General features: G+C 43.0%; 1 protein-coding gene across 2 annotated transcripts in view; it reads left to right on the top strand.

Moving 5' to 3' along the window:
• IQCA1 (IQ motif containing with AAA domain 1) overlaps positions 1-19176 on the top strand; it is a 160434-nt gene that overhangs the window by 129454 nt on the left and 11804 nt on the right. For both annotated transcript variants that reach the window (XM_050916495.1, XM_050916494.1), the window contains 2 exons: positions 1883-2082; positions 17785-17871. In XM_050916495.1, the coding sequence (XP_050772452.1) occupies positions 1883-2082; positions 17785-17871 (287 nt within the window). The remainder of the gene's footprint in view (positions 1-1882; positions 2083-17784; positions 17872-19176) is intronic.

Genomic DNA, 19176 nt, shown 5'->3' with positions numbered 1-19176 from the left:
AAATTCTATTATGAGAGATGCTGACCATAATATATTAAATAATATTTTTGTGGCTTTGTCCATGACAGCACAGATGCTGGGTCCTGCCTTCCCACTGACAGGCATGATGGCAACTACCATTCAGCATTTTCCAGCTCTCTACACCTCCTTTCTCCAATCCCTCCCTCACTAAGAGCAGTGAGCAATGCAGAGGAAGATAACCTCTGTACCATCGCATCTTGCGCCATCTGGCTCTCAACGAAATCTCACCTGAATATCTTGCAGCAGCACTTTCTCGCAGGAGCATTAAACACTTTTTCCTTCTCTCACTGAGGAAATCTCCAATCAGTCAGTGGAGCAAAGCAGTGGCTGAAATAATGTCCAGAAGTGCAGCAGAAAACAGCTGCTCAGCTTGCTTAGAAGGGAAAGAAGCTCACCCTCAGTAGAGAATCTCCTCAAAGAAGTGTCTGGGGTGGCTACCAGCCTTTGACATTGGAATCGTGAAAGAGTCAGAGGCGCTTGGCCCTGCCTTTTCATGACCTCAGGCTCCCTATTTTCAGTCAGGCTTCTGTCTCTCCTTCTCCCTCTGTAGGGTAGCTTTTCATAGGATGCCACGATACAAAACCCAATCTGTGCAGTCACAGCCAGAGCCACAAAAAAGCATGTGACATTGCCCTTTCCCTGTTAAATTGCTTTCTGTGGCTCTGCTAAGACAGTGCAGACACCCTCCTCATTGGGCTTTCCAAGCCCAGGCTTCAACAATACTCACTCATCCAACTGTCAAGGTAGAACAGGCAACCTCATTTCTTTCAGATCAGAAGAGCTTAAACTGGAGAAGCAAAGGAGAGAGCCGTAAAGAGCAGTGAAATCTTGGATGGTGGTTAGTCATCATCCTCCCTGTCAGAGCAAGTGAAGAGGAGGAACCCAACATCTGCACTGTCTCAACAAAAAAAGCAGAGAACAGAAAGTAGATTAGCCAATAAATGAGTATATGCCATGCCTCTACTCATAAATGAAGTAGCAGAGTTCTAGATAGGGCTATATCTTTCCTTGCTGGAGAATGACTTGACAACACTCACAGCAATCCCACTCCCGGGTGCTGTCATTGCCCAGCTCAGTCAGCTACATTCCATTCCTACAATCAAGGGATCAGACTTTCCCACACTTACTAAAAGCAGAAATATATAAAGAGAGAAATTTCCAAAAAGACAGTAGTGAGGGAAGAAAGGGGCAAAAGAAAGACGGATGACATCTGGTTTTAAATTACAGAAGAACGCTGATCAGGAAAGTACTCCAATTAGTTTGTTTTCTTATGGAAGTTGGAAAGTGTCATTTTTGGAGCAGATAATGGATTCTGCTATTTTGACATATGACAGGAATTTCCTCCCCTTTCCAATTATGACGTGGGGAGCAACTCTGAGGTATAATGTTTGTCTCCTCTTAAATTAGACCACAGGTATACCTACAACCATACATCTGCCTGACAGCCAACAGGCAGTCAGTTAACAGTTAGGTGTAATTGAAGGCAGATGTGTACTGTGCATAGTGTCAGGCTTGTCATGTGCATGTAACTATGTGTCTCATTTTCATTTCAATGCTCCTTAGCCCATTACAGCCCATATCCAATATTAAGCAAAGTGAAACGATCGCCCTGGACCTGAAAAGAATTTTGCTGAAAGTCACAATTAAAATAAGTTCAGTACTACTGGTTTTCCTGCCACGAACAAAAGCTAACATATTCTACAGCTGTAAAGTGAATTCTACACCACTTGCTCTACGTTAGCGAGATGAAGAGTTCACATTATGAAATATTTATCAGGAAGAAAAACTGAAGAATCATTCACCATTACATTTATGGCAGACTTAAATGAAAGCAATAATAGTGCCTTATTACTTTTTATAGGTTCTCAAGCAGTACATGAGAAGGCTCCTTTGGTGAAAGCCCTGTTGCTAGCTGGGCCCACAGGAGTAGGAAAAAAAATGCTGGTGCATGCCCTCTGCACAGAAACAGGAGCCAACCTCTTCAACCTGTCTGCCTCTAACATTGCTGGGAAATACCCAGGCAAGAGTGGTCTGCAAATGATGCTCCACATGGTGTTCAAGGTACTGTATTTTTTGACAGCTGATTCTCACCAGTCTGCTGTGTGCTTTTTTATTTCTTCTCTTTAAACTCCTGTGGAATCATATCCTACTTTCTTTTAAATAAGTTCCACTTTTCAAATACTGAGCTCAATCAGGGGCCACTGGGTGAAATTAGATGGCTTGCATTTTATATTAGGTTCAACTAGGAGATCTAGTGGTCCCTACTGGCCTTAAAATCCAGGAATCTAAGAGGTAAGAGTGTATGGTGCCCTTGAAATGTCCACATTTCATTCCACTTCCCCTTGGGGATGATAAATCACCTTATGCCCATTTTCTCAACTTCAAGAAGTAGATCTTCAACAGGCCAGTTGCTCTAGGTTTAAAATAAAGCCAAGAACCAAAGTCTGAGTACGCCAAAAAGAAGGCACAACTGTCCAAGGTCAAAACAAGTTTCATCCCAGATTTGAAACTCCCTTATGGCTTTCAAATTGCCTTAAAACAATGTTCTGACAACCAATACGTTCACCACTGTGGAGGATTTAATGCCCCAAGGGAAATCACTTGATGAAAGAAGGTTTTTCCATGTCACCATTTGAATGATCTTTGAATTACCTTGAGTATGAAAAGCATTATATAAAACAAAATTTTCTTCTGTGTTTCTGTTTCCTTCAATCAGGAATATTTATTTGAGATGCAACGTGTAGTCAAATAAAGCTGCCTATTGTTGGGTGTATATTTCTTGCACAGGAGTCACCACAAATGGCTCTCTGCTACACAGCTGTCTGGTTAGCTGTAGTCATCATTTTGAAAAAGGAATTCTAGCTTCGAATTACAGGAACAAAAACATAAGATAATATATGATGGGCTTGGAAATGAAACCATGTGTTTTAATTATGAACATATCCAGAACCCTTACTTATGGACATAGTCAGGGCCCAATTTCTTCCTTATTCCATGATCTTCACATTTCTCATGAGAAAGGGTGTAGGCCAGGAGGAATCCTTTAAAATTGAGACAAAAAACAAATAAGATCTCCCTTTCCCAGTGACAGAATCGCCAGGAGAGATTATGGATTCAGAATCCTTTTCTCCAGAAAGGAAACAATCATAGAATCATAGAAGATTAGGGTTGGAAGGGACCTCAGGAGGTCATCTAGCCCAACCCTCTGCTCAAATCAGGACCAACCCCAATTAAATCATCCCAGCCAGGACTTTGTCAAGCCAGGCCTTAAAAACCTCTAAGGATGGAGATGCCACCACCTCACTAGGTAACCCATTCCAGTGCTTCACCACCCTCCTAAGTGAAACAGTTTTTCCTAATATCCAACCTAGACCTTCCCCACTGCAACTTTAGACCATTGCTCCTTGTTCCATCATCTGTCACCACTGAGAACAGCCTAGATCCATCCTCTTTGGAACCCCCCTTCAGCTAGTTTAAGATTACTATCAAATTCCCCCTTCACTCTTCTCTTCTGCAGACTAAACAATCCCAGTTCCCTCAGCCTCTCCTCATAAGTCATGTGCTCTAGACCCCTAATCATTTCCATTTCCCTCGGCTGGACTCTTTCCAATTTTTCCACATCCTTCTTGTAGCGTGGGGCCCAAAACTGGACACAGTACTCCAGATGAGGCCTCACCAATGTCAAATAGAGGGGAATGATCACATCCCTTGATCTGCTGGCAATGCTCCTACTTATACAGCCCAAAATGCTGTTAGTCTTCTTGGCAACAAGGGCACACTGTTGACTCATATCCAGCTTCTCATCCACTGTAATCCCCAGATCCTTTTCTGCAGAACTCCTGCTTAGCCAGCCAGTCCTCAGCCTGCAGCAGTGCATGGGATTCTTCCACCCTCATTTCAGGACTCTGCATTTGTCCTTGTTGAACCTCAACAGATTTCTTTTATCCCAATACTCCAATTTGTCTAGGTCACTCTGGACCCCTATCCCTACCCTCCAGCATATCTACCTTTCCCCTCAGTTTAGTGTCATCCACGAACTTGCTGAAGGTGCAATCCATCCCATCATCCAGATCATTAATGAAGATGTTGAACAAAACCAGCCCCAGGACCAACCCCTGGGGCACTGTGCTTGATATAGGCTGCCAATTAGACATTGAGATGTTGATCACTACCCATTGAACCCAACGATCTTATTAGCTTTCTATCCACCATTCTTCCAATCCATACTTCTTTAACTTGCTGGCAAGAATACTGTGGGAGACTGTATCAAAAGCTTTGCTGAAGTCAAGGTATATCACGTCCACTGCTTTTCCAATATCCACAAAACCAGTTATCTCATCATAGAAGGCAATCAGGCTGGTCAGGCATGACTTGCCCTTGGTGAATCCATGTTGACTGTTTCTAATCACCTTCTTCTCTTCCAAGTGCTTCAAAATGGATTCCTTGAGGACCTGCTCCATGATTTTTCCAGGGACTAAGGTGAGGCTGTTGTTCCCTGGATTCTCCTTCTTCCCTTTTTTTTAAGGGATGAGCACTATATTTGCCTTTTTCCAATTGTCCGGGACCTTCCCCGATCGCCATGAGTTTTCAGAGATAATGGCCAATGACTCTGAAATCACATCAGCCAACTCCTTCAGCCCCAGGGACTTGTCCAGCTTTTCTAAATAGTCCTTAACCTATTCTTTCACCAATGACAGCTGCTCACCTCTTCCCCATATTGTGCTGCCCAGTACAACCACCTGGGAGCTGACCTTGTCTGTGAAGACCAAGGCAAAAAAAGCATTGAGTACTTCAGCTTTTTCCACATCATCTGTCACTAGGTTGCCTCCCCCATTCAGTAAGGGTCCCACACTTTCCCTAACCATCTTCTTGTTGCTAACCCTAGAAACCCTTCTTGTTACCCTTTGCATCCTTTGCTAGCTGCAACTCCAATTGTTCTTTGGCATTCCTGATTACAACTTGCATGTTCAAGCATTATATTTATACTCCTTCCTAGTCATCTGTCCAAGGGTATGTCCAGACTACCCGCCATATCAGCAGGTAGCAATCGATTTTTAGGGGATCGATATATCGCGTCTCATCTAGACGCAATATATCGATCCCTTAATGTGCTCCCGTCGACTCCAGAACTCCACCAGAGTGAGCAGCGATAGCGGAGTTGACACGGGGAGCCACGGACGTTGATCCCGCGCTGTGAGGACCCGAGGTAAATCGATCTAAGATACTTTGACTTCAGTGACGCTATTCACGTAGCTGAAGTTGTGTATCTTAGATCGATACCCCCCCTAGTGTAGACCAGCCCCAAGTTTCTGCTTCTTGTAAGCTTCCTTTTTGTGTTTAAGCTCACCAAAGATTTCTCCATTAAGGAAAGCTGGTAACCTGCCATATTTGCTATTCTTTCTGCACATCAGGATGGTTTGTTCCTGCACCCTCAATAAGGCTTCTTTAAAATACAGCCAGCTCTACTGGACTCCTTTCCCCCTCATATTAACCTCCCAAGGAATCCTGCCCACCAATACCCTAAGAAAGTCCAAGTCTGCTTTTATGAAGTCCAGGGTCCATATTCTGCTGCTCTCCTTTTTTCCTTTTGTCAGGATCCTGACCTCAACCATCTTGTGGTCACTGCTGCCCAGGTTGCCACCCACTTCTACTTCCCCTGCCAATTCTTCCCCGTTTGTGAGCAGCAGGTCAAGAGTAGCATGGCCTCTAGTTGGGTCCTCCAGCACTTGCACCAGGAAGTTGTCCCCAACACACTCCAAAAACTTCCTGGATTGTCTGTGCACTGCTGTATTGCTCTCCCAGCAGATGTCAGGGGGATTGAAGTCCCCATAAGAACCAGGGCCTGTGATCTGGAAACTTCTGTTAGTTGTCCAAAGAAAGCCTCGTCTACCTCATCCTCCTGGTCTGGTAGTCTAAAGCAGATGCCCACCACGACAGCACCCTTGTTGCTCTCACCTCTAAACTTAACCCAAAGACTCTCAACAGGCTTTTCTCCAGTTTCATACTGGAGCTCTAAGCAATCATGTTGCTCTCTTATATACAGTGCAACTCCTCCACTTTTTCTCCCTTGCCTGTCCTTCCTGAACAGTTTATACCCATCCATGACAGTATGCCAGTCATGTGAGTTACCCCACCTAGTCTCTGTTATTTCAATCACATCATAGTTTCTTGATTGTGCCAGGAATTCCAATTCTTCCTGCTTGCTTCCCAGACTTCTTCCATTTGTGCACATGCACCTAAGATAACTAGTCAATTACCCTACTTTCTCAGTATGAATCAGGAGGCCTTCCCTGTTGCACTCTCCTCCTTGTGTTTCCTCCCAATATCCCACTTCCCCACTTACCTCAGGGCTTAGGTCATCATCCCCCAGCAAACCTAGTTTAAAGCCCTCCTCACTAGGTTAGCAAGCCTGCCTGCAAAGATGCTCTTTCCTCTCTTCGTTAGGTGGATTCCATCTCTTCCTAGCAATCCTTCTCCTCCTCTTGGGAGTGGTGGTCATGGAACCTCCAACCCTAGGACAATGCATCCCATACTTTCTGGTTGATGGGGTCTCCTTCTGATCTCTTCCCTCAGATGACTCTTCCAAACCATTCTCTGACATAGTATCTCTGCAGAGAGCCTGAAAACGGTTTCTTACATCTATCTGCATTGGGGGTACATGGGTTCTCCTCTTTGTTCTTCTGGAAGTCACATACTGCCAATTTTCTTCCTGTTCTGCACTGCCCTCTCTGATTCTTCAGCACACTGTGCCTGCAGTACCAAACGCTGACTTCTATCCAGAAAATCTTTATTTTCTCTGATGCAACACAGGATTGATACTTGGGTCTCTAGTCCTTTAACCTCGTCTTCCAATATGGAGACCAGTTTGCACTTTGTAGAGTCAAAGTCGCTTCTGTTCTCTGGGAGAAAGACAAACATGGCACAACCCGTACAGGTCACAACAGCTAATTGCTCACTACCCATATTGTCTTCCTTCTAAGAGCCTCTTCAGATGTTGTATTTACTGCTCACAGAAGCCTGAAAGGCAAAAATATTCTGTGAGAACTCCCCCCAAGTGAACTACCAGGCAAACTCCCTCTGTTTGCCTGTCGTCTGTTCGCCACACACATTCACAATACATGAGGAGGGAAGCTTATTTGTTCCCACCAAAGGTTTCTTCCTCTGCATGATAGACTAGTATCTGATCACAGCACATATATGCACAGGTAACGTATCTGATCACTGCAAGAGTATATGGACAGTATAATTCTTGACATAAAATACTTCAGTATATTGCAGCATTCATGTGGCATTTATATTCACAGCTCTCTGAATCTCACTGTCCGACACATAGTAGTTCACCTCGTTACATTTTTCCTTGTGTGTAGATTCACAGGTCTCAAGAACAGATAGTTTCAGTTATAAATTTTGCAAGCAACAGCAACTGTTACCCTAGTCAGACTGGCATAGAAGGCATTTGTATTGACAAAGATACTTATTTATAGTTAGCCAAACAAAAATAAAGATTGTGTACTTATAATTGTAACTGAATTATAGGAAACATTGCGATAGTTATTTTTCATATTATATGATCCATGTAACCATTACTAAACCATGAGATTTACTAAATATGGATTTATGGTGTCTAATGATGAAGGTGAAGTAACCTAGAACTCTTGATTACCAATCACTTCAACAAACAAAAGAGTTTTGGTAACTAAATTAAACTCTAGAGAGCATTTAATGACCATTAGGAAACTTTCTATCCGTAATTGAACTGATGGCAGTCATTTCACAGGAGACACCTTAAACAAGAGAACAACATTGGGGAAAAATGAGACTTTAATTTGTTTCAGATGCAAAAATCCAAATCCCTTTTTCGTATAATTATTTTTGGAAGGGCTCTGTTGCAAGATACAAACCAGCTCTGACAAAAATGGGACTCAAGGTATTAAAAAAACTGTCACTTTTAATGTAATTTAGAGGAAATGACCTTAGTGGGAAAACACTGAAATTTCATTGCTTTTACTGAAAAACATAAATATTTAACAGTAAAATTACTAAAGGAAGCTGTGAGTGTCAAAAAATAAGCACGCGTGTTCTCACAGAGAAGTCATATAGCACAGTGATCTGATTCAGAGTATAGAGACAGGACTTCCATCTGATATTGAATGGTGTCCCAGCAGTGCCTAAAATGAATCTGATTCTTCACATCAAGGGTGCTGGATCCTTCTCATAAGTGGGGAACCAGGGGTCCCACCCCCCTGAGGCCTCCTCTTCCCCCAAGGGCCCATCCCCACCCTCCCTGTTCCGCCAGAGACCCCGCCCCCAGCCAAACTGGAGTGGAGCTGGGGAGCCCGCCCCCCCAGGGTGGGGAAGGCCGAAAGCAGTCCCCTGCCTGTGTCCCTGCCCCTTGGGCCCCCCACCCAGGGCAGGTGGAGGAACCCAGGCTCCACAAACAGCTCTCCCCGACCTGGCTCTGACTGGGAAGGGCTTGGAGCTGGTAAGAGCTGCACAGGCAGCTGCAGGGGAGCCACAATGGACCCTCTACCCCTCCATGGTGTGGGGAACCCACCAAGAGCAACCCCCGACCCATGTCTCCACCCTCCATGTCTCCGGCCCCACAGCTGCCCACGCAGCTCTTACCATGACCCGGCTGTGACTCCGAGGCCCTGCCCCGCATCTGGAGCCAGGTTGGGGTTAGAGCCACGTGGGCTGCTGTGGTGAGCCAGTGCAGAGCAGACCAGGGGCTGTTCTCAGACCCCACCCACCCCCACTGCACCATGGGCAGGTGGAGAGTCTGCGCGTACGGCTCTCACAACTGCCTGAGTTCCTCTCCCCAGCCGGGCTCGATGCTGGCCTGGCCAGGGGTGGGGCCTCAGAAGGAAAAGATGGGGAAGGGGCTGCAGTCTGCCCCAGCAAAAAGTGGACCAGCCACGTCCCACTGCCACACACACACACACACACACACACACACACACCGGTTCTTGCGCCACTGCTTCCCATAAAACCAACATACATTGGAGTATTTTGCTTATAACTATTTTCCATACCCTGCGCCTGACTAAAGTCAACAGAACTGTCAGTTTATGCCGGCTGAGCTGGGACTCAGTTCATGAGTAGCGCTTCAGCAAACCATACCTTATACAAAGTTTTCCACGGGAGAAATAATAGTCCAATTTATCTGACAAAATAAAAGGTTAGTGAAGGCAGCCTAGACATGATAGCAGCAAGGGAAAAAGCTATAAGACATAAACCTCTCAGGCATGGAGGTATAAAACTGTAGGCGGTTTGTAAGCCACAGCTCTGAGGCAAAAAATATAACTGGCATTGCAACAACACTGAAAAGGGCAACAATCAGATTAATCACTAGAACAGACACCCCTCACTTGATATCTTTCCCAGGGCAGCAGCAACACACAGAAAAGGCATCATACAAGGAGCCACAGATGAGAAAGGGCTACTGGTACAGTACTGATCAGACTGAAGGGTTGGAAAAGAAGTAGCTAGGAGAAAGTAGTGTGTATACACACACACACACACCTTAGTTCAAACACAAAGCCACATAGGGACACAATAGTGCTCCTTGTGTTGAAACATACTGCATTCTATTTCAAACAGCATCACTACTGGAAGATTGAGTAACAAAAGGTATTGATTGTCTCCGGCTTTGGTAAATTCCATAAAGATAAATCAGTTCTTTCATTTGTGTTGGGGCTTTCTGAAATCTGAAAAAGATCAATAAGAAGTTACCCTAAAATGTTGGTAAAAAGCCCATTTCATTAAACGTTTCGCTGCTGTGAAGTATTTCCCAACTGTGATTGAAATACTGATCAGACTTTTATTCCAACCGTCAGAAGGTGTAAACTCTTATGCATGGTGCAATGAAGCCTGCCTAAAAGGAAAACCTGTGAGAAGGTTATATTCATGAAAGGATGTATATTGCCAAGTATCAAATAAATTAAACGTACAATATCATTTCAAAGGAAGGGAGCAGATTTATCTTGTTTTATCTCCTAAAGTTAAAATGTAATAAAAGTCAATCTGTTAGAGGATTTTATTATTACACTGTCTCTATAGCAAGTCAAAATATATTATCTATAAAACCAATATCTATTAAAGTAACTCGATTTTATGTTTTCCACATTCTTACTGAAGTCTTGTTCTACTTGTTACTTGTCCTAGTCAACCTCACACATTTGGGACCAAATATTCATTTCTGATTTTCATCAGTTTGACCTCACAAGTGCTTTATCTAGGCTTGTGCTGCCAATACAGCAACTGTAGAAAATACAGTGATATGGGGCTCGACTGAGCTGATTTTCAGTGACCCATCAATTTCTGCAGAAACATAACTTTATTCTTTCATTTTAAATTAAGGCTGGAATCTTTGAGCTTGGAGGAGCTGTACATACTCAGCGACTGAAAATTGGGCCGTTTATTTGGGTGCCCAGGTGTGGCATTAAGTGTTTAATTTATAGGCACCCAAGTTTGAAAATTTTAGCATAAGTTTCTTACAGCTGAAGTTATATCGTTCCTTCCAAACATGAACCAAAGCAATCTGGAGAGTAAATGAAATAGCTCTAAGACAAAATGTTGAGAACAGAACCGTGGAGCAGCAGAACCACGGTGGTTATCACCCATTATACCCAACAAAATCCACTTAGTATTTACTTTGTTCTGCTTTAATTCAGAAATGCAGGATAAAGTAGTCCTTATTAGACACATGCAAGAGAATTTGCCATGAAAAACACAAAGTCAGATCAGTACATGCAGATTGTACGCATTTTTGATTAATGGAGATGGACAGAAGGTGCAAGAGTTACAGCAAAAGAACATTTGTCATAAATGTACATCAAATTAGTAGCTGAAACTACAGTGAAGATCAATTTTTATCAAATGTTGCTAACGTAATGCAGTATTAGAAGGATTAAGGAGCCACCTGCTGGTGACTTCAACAAATTGTTGAATGCAGCAATGCTAATAAAATTTTAATTATAAATTAATTAATTATGTACAGTGCATTTAATTATCCATGGATTCAAACTACCCATAGATAATTCAGATAAAGCACTTTCAGGGGGACATACAGTCTGCTCTGTATCTGCCAACAATTTAAATTAGATACCAATGGATTATGGGTGTCTGATTTTTTTTTTTAATAATTAGCACAAGAGCAGTGTGTTGGATCATGTCATATTAGCATATATGTGGAAGTCTGCTGCTTCTCTGCTCATTCACAGTTCATTTCTGTGAATTAGAAAGCAGAGATCATTAAAGTATCTGCTTTATTCAAGAGCTGGTAGAAAGTAGGTTCACTCACTACCTTGTTTTCAGTTTGTTATATTTCCCCATTGTTGAAGGTAAGAAAAGAGGAACAGGGGTGCCAAAAGGAAGAAAAAGGGTAAATGTTATTTAGAATAAAAGTGGGTCCATAGCCAAGTTAGCAGTGCAAACTGCTGCAACAGGTACAGGTCGCAAATTAAACATTGGAGCCATCTGAGGAAGGAGGACAGGTGCCTCACACCTCTCTAACAACCCCATTGCTGAAACAATATTGAGGGGATGAGGATCTGGAGGGAGCCTTCTTTGCTAGAGGAAAAGGCCCTAGTGGGATCCCAGAGAATACCTCCAAAAGAACAGGGTGTTGTATACAACTTAAGTGAGAGTGTCCATACACAACAGACCATGTTTAGCAGGGGATGTTCACAAGCACTCAGCATTAGCCTAACTCTGCTCCCATTGATGTAAAGGGAAGTTCACTACTTACTTCAAAAGGAAAGAGTGATACCACAGCCAAGTGCTTTTGGAAATCTCCACCCTTGTTCTCCACATGGCAAACTGCAGAGCACTATCCACTATGTCAGGTAACTGGTATGGAACATGTTTTGCTGTAATCTTTTCCTGGGCATCAGAAAGACTGAACTGACTATCAGCTTAGTACAACTGATTTACCTTGGAAAGCAAAAATACCCCTTCAGTGTTCACATGCAGTTCCTCTTCGCATTAACATTAGCAATTAGTGTAAGCATTAAGGGAGAAGTGCCCCATCGCACCATGTGATTGAATAACTAATGGGAGTCACATAAATGTAGTGATGGCAGAACAGACCCCTAAATGAAAGAAATATGGAAAACCCCTTGTATATCAGGCAACAATCTGTGGGGTGTGCTGAGGCGTATGTGCATATCCTATAATTAGACTAAATTAACAGAAGACTAAATTGTAGCAGTTAGCCCCAGTCCTGAGTAAAGGGCAGGGAGGTGACCCTCCACCCCAAGGAAAGCACAGTCCCGCTTCAAACTCCCATTCATTGTGGTCTCCCTGGCTCTATACTCAAGGGCAGTCCATGGGCTACGCTGTCCTTTGGAGCACAAGCTGTCCCTGAGGTGACCATAAAGTGCTAGATGACAAAAGGTTTGTTAGTTGTGTAGAGCTTGCTGAGGATTTGGGGATCTCTTGATAAAAGATGCTAGATCATACAACCATAGGGTTAGAAGGGACTGCAAAGGTCATCTAGTCTAACCCCCCAAGCAATATATGCAGGCAAGCAGAGTTCCTGCACTTCTCTGAAGAGATATACACACACACACACACACACACACACACACACACACACAGTATGAACCCTTTAAGGAGCTTTGGCTTTCTCGGTAACTTAACAACTTAGACTTCAGCCTAAGTTTTCTTCCCCAAGCTTGGCCAAACATAAGGTTTTTCAATGCATGACTTCTGTCCCAGGCCTTAATTCCCTCAGCTCCTGAGAAAGAGAACCCAGCCCCTCTCATACCCTGATTGGAGCTAGCAGAATCTACCTGTTAGTATGACTCAGCAATGGTTACACTGCAGGTCTCACCTGATAAGATGACTCAGCAGAAGAGCCCTGCATCCCCAAATCTGCAATTAAGCTCCAATATAATAAAGATAAAAGAGTCTGCCATTCTGCTACACAGTAATAAAGACCACATTTTCAAGAGTGCCTCCTAAATTTATCCCGGCAGTGTGTGCACAAGTTTCAGGGGACCAACATATAACTCTTCAAATAATCTGGTTTCTATATTTTCAATGTAAAACCGTGTGACCTTATTGTTGTATAATTTTATACCTTTAGCCATTCATCCAAGTTATTTACTCCATATGCTATTTGATCACTCTTCACACTTCATCTCCCTAATTATACATATGGGTAAATAGAGACGCAGATATCTGCCTATCTGCACACATGAAATTTTGGCAGAGTTCACATATAGTCATTTATCATCCAGTCTCTTTATTTTAATTAATCTTCAGTATTATAACTCAACATTTTAGCTCATGCCTTCCAAAATGAGTGAAGATTTCCATTTCCTCCATTAAAATAGTTCTAGTCAAGTAACGAACTGAGGGATATCACTTGACATTTTTCAGAATTGATGGATTATTTCCACTGAAGTATTGCATGTCTAAAATTGCATCACTTCCTCTTGGAACCACCAACAGTGAGAAAGGGCAAGCATACGTTTAGAAATCCACTTAAAATGACTACTTTCTACTGGGGGTGTTTTGTGCAGCTAGAATGCCTAAACCCACGCTAACAGTACTTTCAAAAGAATGTTTCTAGGGCTGGCCGGAAAACAACAATTCCATATCACACAAAAAAAAATTCAAGGTTTTGAAAATTGTTTTTTGTTCCAGTGCAGAATGAAAATAAGACCTTTCAAATTTTTACATGAAAAAAAAAAAAAGAAAAGAAGAAGTCGTGCTTGATAGCCTGATAGTTAGGGCAATCACTTGGGATGTGGGAAATCCCTCCTTCAAATCCCTGCTCTACCTACTTTGGAACAGGGACTTGAACCTGGGTCTCCCACATCCCACGTGAGCGTACATGGGCTGTAAATCCTGGAATGGTCATTAATCATACATCAGCACAATGCAAACAAGCTATATTTGATATTTACATCCCCCTTTCCAGTAGCAACAGCTTCACCTGAAGAAGTGGAATGGAACAAGAGCATGGCAGAAAAAATAATCCTAGTTACGATTTACTCATACAGCAGCACGTCCATCACGGAGCGATCTAACAGAGCTAGGACAGCAACAACTGCAATGTGATTAACACTTGGCAGCAGAATTCCTAAACCACTAGGGTTACTATAGCAATAGGAAGTGCAGTTATGAAGAAGCCTGTAGCATTGCTGCCATCCTGCTGTGAGCCAGAGGTATAGTACATCCAAGTTTTGATGTAGAAAGCAGAATATGTGCACCCAAACTTAATATATTATCCTAGTTCTTAGCTAAGCTGCTAATTGTGCGATGCCTGATTTCACTCTTGCATCCCTGAGCAACATTGATTTAGTTGGGGATTGGTCCTGCTTTGAGCAGGGGGTTGGACTAGATGACCTCCTGAGGTCCCTTCCAACCCTGATATTCTATGATTCTTGTGAATGCTGACATTTCACATAAGCCTATTTTGCTTAAATACATCGTGTAACGCTGCACTACAGGCCTCCTGTTGCACAAATAAAACAGATAGCACGTCACCACAATGTACTAGGAGTTCGGTATCGAATTTAAGACAAGAGATTGTAGTGATTAATGTGAGATAAACATATTGGCCAAAGTTTTCAAGTCATGGCTCAGTCCATTCCATTAGATTTCTAAATAAAAGAGGCATGATTTGGCAAAAAGTGCTCAGCAATAAAGCCAATGACGGCGACAATGTGATAGCGGATGGATTTCTTCATCAAGTAGTTGAAGCACCTACGAGAGGGGATGCCATTTTAGACTTGGTGTTGGAGAGCAGTGAGGACCTCGTAGAAGAAATGGTGGTAGGGGACAACCTTGGTTCGAGTGATCATGAGCTGATTCAGTTCAAACTAGATGGAAGGATAAACAAATGTAGATCTGCGATTAGGGTTTTTGACTTCTCGAGGGCTAATTTTAAAGAGTTAAGGAAATTAGTTAGGGAAGTGGACTGGACGGAGGAATTAGTGGATTTAAATGTGGAGGAGGCCTGGAATTACTTTAAGTCACAGCTGCGGAGACTGTCGGAAGCCTGCATCCCGAGAAAGGGAAAAAGAACCATGGGCAGGAGTTGTAGGCCAAACTGGATGAGCAAGCAACTCAGAGAGGGGATTAGACAAAAGCAGAAAGCTTACAGGGAGTGGAAGGAAGGCAGGATCAGTAAAGAAAGCTACCTTGCTGAGGTCAGAACATGTAGGGATAAAGTGAGGAAGGCTAAAAGCCACATTGAACTGGAACTTGCAAAGGGAATCAAAACCAATAGTAAAAGGTTCTACAGCCACATAAATAAGAAGAAAACAAAGAAAGAAGAAGTGGGGCCGCTATACACTGTGGATGGAATGGAGGTTAAGGATAACCTAGGCATGGCCCAACATCTAAACAAGTACTTTGCCTCAGTTTTTAATAAGACTAGTGAGGAACCTTGCGATGATGGAGGGATGATAAACGGGAATGTGGATATGGAAGTGGATATTACTGCAACTGAGGTAGAGGCCGTACTTGAACAGCTCGATGGGACGAAGTCGGAGGGCCCGGACAATCTCCACCCGAGGATATTAAAGGAACTGGCGCGTGAAATTGCGAGCCCGTTAGCGAGAATTTTTAAGCAATCGATAAACTCGGGGCTTGTGCCGTATGACTGGAGGATTGCTAATGTAGTTCCTATTTTTAAGAAAGGGAATAAGAGTGATCCGGGTAATTATAGGCCTGTTAGCTTGACATCTGTAGTATGTAAGGTCTTGGAAAAAATTTTAAGGGAGAAAGTAGTTAAGGACATAGAGGTCAATGGTAATTGTGACGAATTGCAACACGGATTTACTAAAGGTAGATCGTGCCAAACCAATCTGATCTCCTTCTTTGAGAAGGTGACGGATTACTTAGATAAAGGAAATGCGGTAGATATAATTTACCTAGATTTCAGTAAGGCGTTCGACACGGTTCCGCACACGGAGCTGTTGGTTAAATTGGAAAAGCTGGGAGTGAATATGAAAGTTGTAAGGTGGATAAGGAACTGGTTAAAGGGGAGACTCCAGAGGGTCGTATTGAAAGGTGAACTGTCGGACTGGAAGGAGGTTACTAGTGGAGTCCCTCAAGGATCGGTTTTGGGACCGATCTTATTTAACCTTTTTATTACTGACCTTGGCACAAAGAGCGGGAATGTGCTAATAAAGTTTGCGGATGACACGAAGCTGGGGGGTATTGCTAACATGGAGAAGGACAGGGATACTATTCAGGAAGATCTGAACCACCTTGTAAACTGGAGTAATAGAAATAGGATGAAATACAATAGTGAAAAGTGCAAGGTCATGCATTTAGGAATTAATAATAAGAATTTTGGATATACGTTGGGGGCGCATCAGTTGGAAGCGACGGAGGAAGAGAAGGACCTTGGGGTACTGGTTGATAGCAGGATGACTATGAGTCGCCAATGTGATACGGCTGTTAAAAAAGCAAATGCGATTTTGGGATGCATCAGGCGGGGTATTTCCTGCAAGGATAAGGATGTGTTAGTACCGTTGTATACGGCGTTGGTGAGACCCCATCTGGAATACTGTGTGCAGTTCTGGTGTCCCATGTTCAAGAAGGATGAATTCAAACTGGAACAGGTTCAGAGACGGGCTACGAGGATGATCCGAGGAATGGAAAAACTGCCTTATGAAAGGAGACTCAAAGAGCTTGGCTTGTTTAGCCTGGCCAAAAGAAGGCTGAGGGGGGATATGCTCGCCCTATATAAATATATCAAGGGGGTTAACGTTAGGGAGGGAGAGGAATTATTTAAGTTTAGTACTAATGTAGGCACGAGGACGAATGGGTATAAACTGGATATTAGGAAGTTTAGACTTGAAATTAGACGAAGGTTTCTGACCATTAGGGGAGTGAAGTTCTGGAATAGCCTTCCGAGGGAAGTAGTGGGGGCAAAAGACTTTCCTGGCTTTAAGACAAAGCTTGATAAGTATATGGAGGGGATGTTATGATAGGATCGTTAATTTGGGCAATTGATCTTGAATTACCACCACACAGGTCTGCTCAATGGTCTGCGGGGAGATGTTGGATGCGATGGGTACTGAGTTGCTGCGGAGAATTCCTTCTTGGGTGCTGGCTGGTGACTCTTGCCCACATGCTCAGGGTTTAGCTGATTGCCATATTTGGGGTCGGGAAGGAATTTTCCTCCAGGGCGGATTGGCAGGTGCCCTGGAGGTTTTTCGCCTTCCCCTGCAGCGTGGGGCACGGGTCGCTTGCTGGTGGTTTCCCTGCAGCTTGAGGTCTTCAAACCATTTTTGAGGATTTCAATAACTCGGTCCTGGGATAGGGGTTGTTATAAAATTGGATGGGTGGGGTTCTGTGGCCTGCCTTGTGCAGGAGGTCAGACTAGATGATCAGATTGGTCCCTTCTGACCTATGAGTCTATGAGTCTATGAGACAAGCACTCAGCACTTCGGGAGGAAGAAAACAGTCAACTCTGATACCTACATGTCGATGTAGACTCACAGTTCATCTATGACTAGAGATCATCTTTTCTGACCTCCTGCACATCACAGGCCTCTCTACCCCACCAGTCATCCCTGGATTAGACAAAAGCAGTACAGCCCTCGGGAGCTTAAACTACTGTGTGCCACAGGCAGAGACTATAAGGGACCACGGTGCACCAATGTCAAAGGCTCCTGCAATAGCAGGGAATAGATTTGGTAAGATATAGCCACTCTAATAGTGAGCGCAGGCAGGGCAGGTTTGAAATTTTAGCCATTATAATTAACTTCATATATTTCCTCTCATTTCACCTAGGTGGCTAAGCAGCTACAGCCTTCCGTCATCTGGATTGGAGATGCAGAAAAAACATTCTACAAAAAAGTGCCGAAGTCTGAAAAAGAGGTGAGGGGCTCCTGTTTGATTTCTAAACCCATTATAATTTCACATACTGTAGTAGACCTGACCCAAAGGAACAGGGGCATTTCCCAGCTTAACGTGAACCACTACAACCAGACCTGCCAATGCTCACTGTATAATAGCTTGCCTCACTCTTAGTTTTTTAAAGAAAGTCTCATGACCTCTCACAAACTCTTGAAGAAGTCACCTAAACTAGCCTTATTTAAAAGTAATTTGCCCAGTGCTCATGGCACAGCAAGAGAAACAACTATGAAAGAAAAATGAGACCTAAAAAAGACAAAGGAAGAAACTAAGACTTAAGACAAGCTTAAATTATTCAGCTTTATTTATCAATAAAAGAATAAGGACAAATCTGCACTTTTAAAGCCAAGCCTATAGGTCAAAGAGTTAACAGATTTTTATTTACCTCCTGGAATTTCTGTTTTAATTACTTTCTTTCCCTCCCATGATCAGTAATTTCCCACTAGTAAAGAAAAGGAAAAAAAAAACCATCCAGAAACACACAGTTTCATATAAAGCAACTTATACAAGAGCAAACAGGGTCACACGTGAAATACTCATTCAGTCCACAAAGCTTTCAGGACATTAGCCACAACTGATTCTTTGTCAAACTGAACCATTTATTTATTTGTTTTTAAAAGGTAGCTTGTTCTTTTTGTCAAGGCACAAATGCAATATTTTTAAGATACGATGACATACTGTCTTAGATTAGCCTGTCATTTCACAAGCTGTTTAGAGTGCTTATTTTATGACTTGCATATGTGGTGATTGATGCCCTCTGGTGGCTGACATACCATACTGAAAGCAACTAATTCTCTAATTCTCCAATCTTGGTTGCAACTACTATTGTAAAGAAGGCTATGGGACAAATACCGCCTTCAGCGTTCATAGCCTTTGTCTATTGGCTTCATTAGCAGCAGTTTGTGCGCATCTCAGACAGGTTTCAGAGTAGCAGCCGTGTTAGTTTGTATCTGCAAAAAGAACAGGAGCACTTGTGGCACCTTAGAGACTAACACATTTATTTGAGCATAAGCTTTCGTGGGCTACAGCTCACTTCTTCGGATGCATAGAATGGGCTATCTTGATTATCACTATGAAAGTTTTTTTTTTCCTCCTGCTGACAACAGTTCATCTTAATTAATTAGCCTCTTAGAGTTGGTTGGGCAACTCCCACCTTTTTGAATTCTGTCTGTATATATATCTCCTCACTATATGTTCCATTCTATGTGTCCAATGAAGTGGGCTGTAGCCCACGAAAGCTTATGCTCAAATAAATGTTAGTCTCTAAGA

This window comes from Gopherus flavomarginatus, chromosome 10 (assembly GCF_025201925.1).
Source record: "Gopherus flavomarginatus isolate rGopFla2 chromosome 10, rGopFla2.mat.asm, whole genome shotgun sequence".
In the NCBI taxonomy this organism is placed as follows: Eukaryota; Metazoa; Chordata; order Testudines; family Testudinidae; genus Gopherus; species Gopherus flavomarginatus.
The sequence above is the reverse complement of the archived record's forward strand: the minus strand, read 5'-3'. Positions and strand labels throughout refer to the sequence as shown.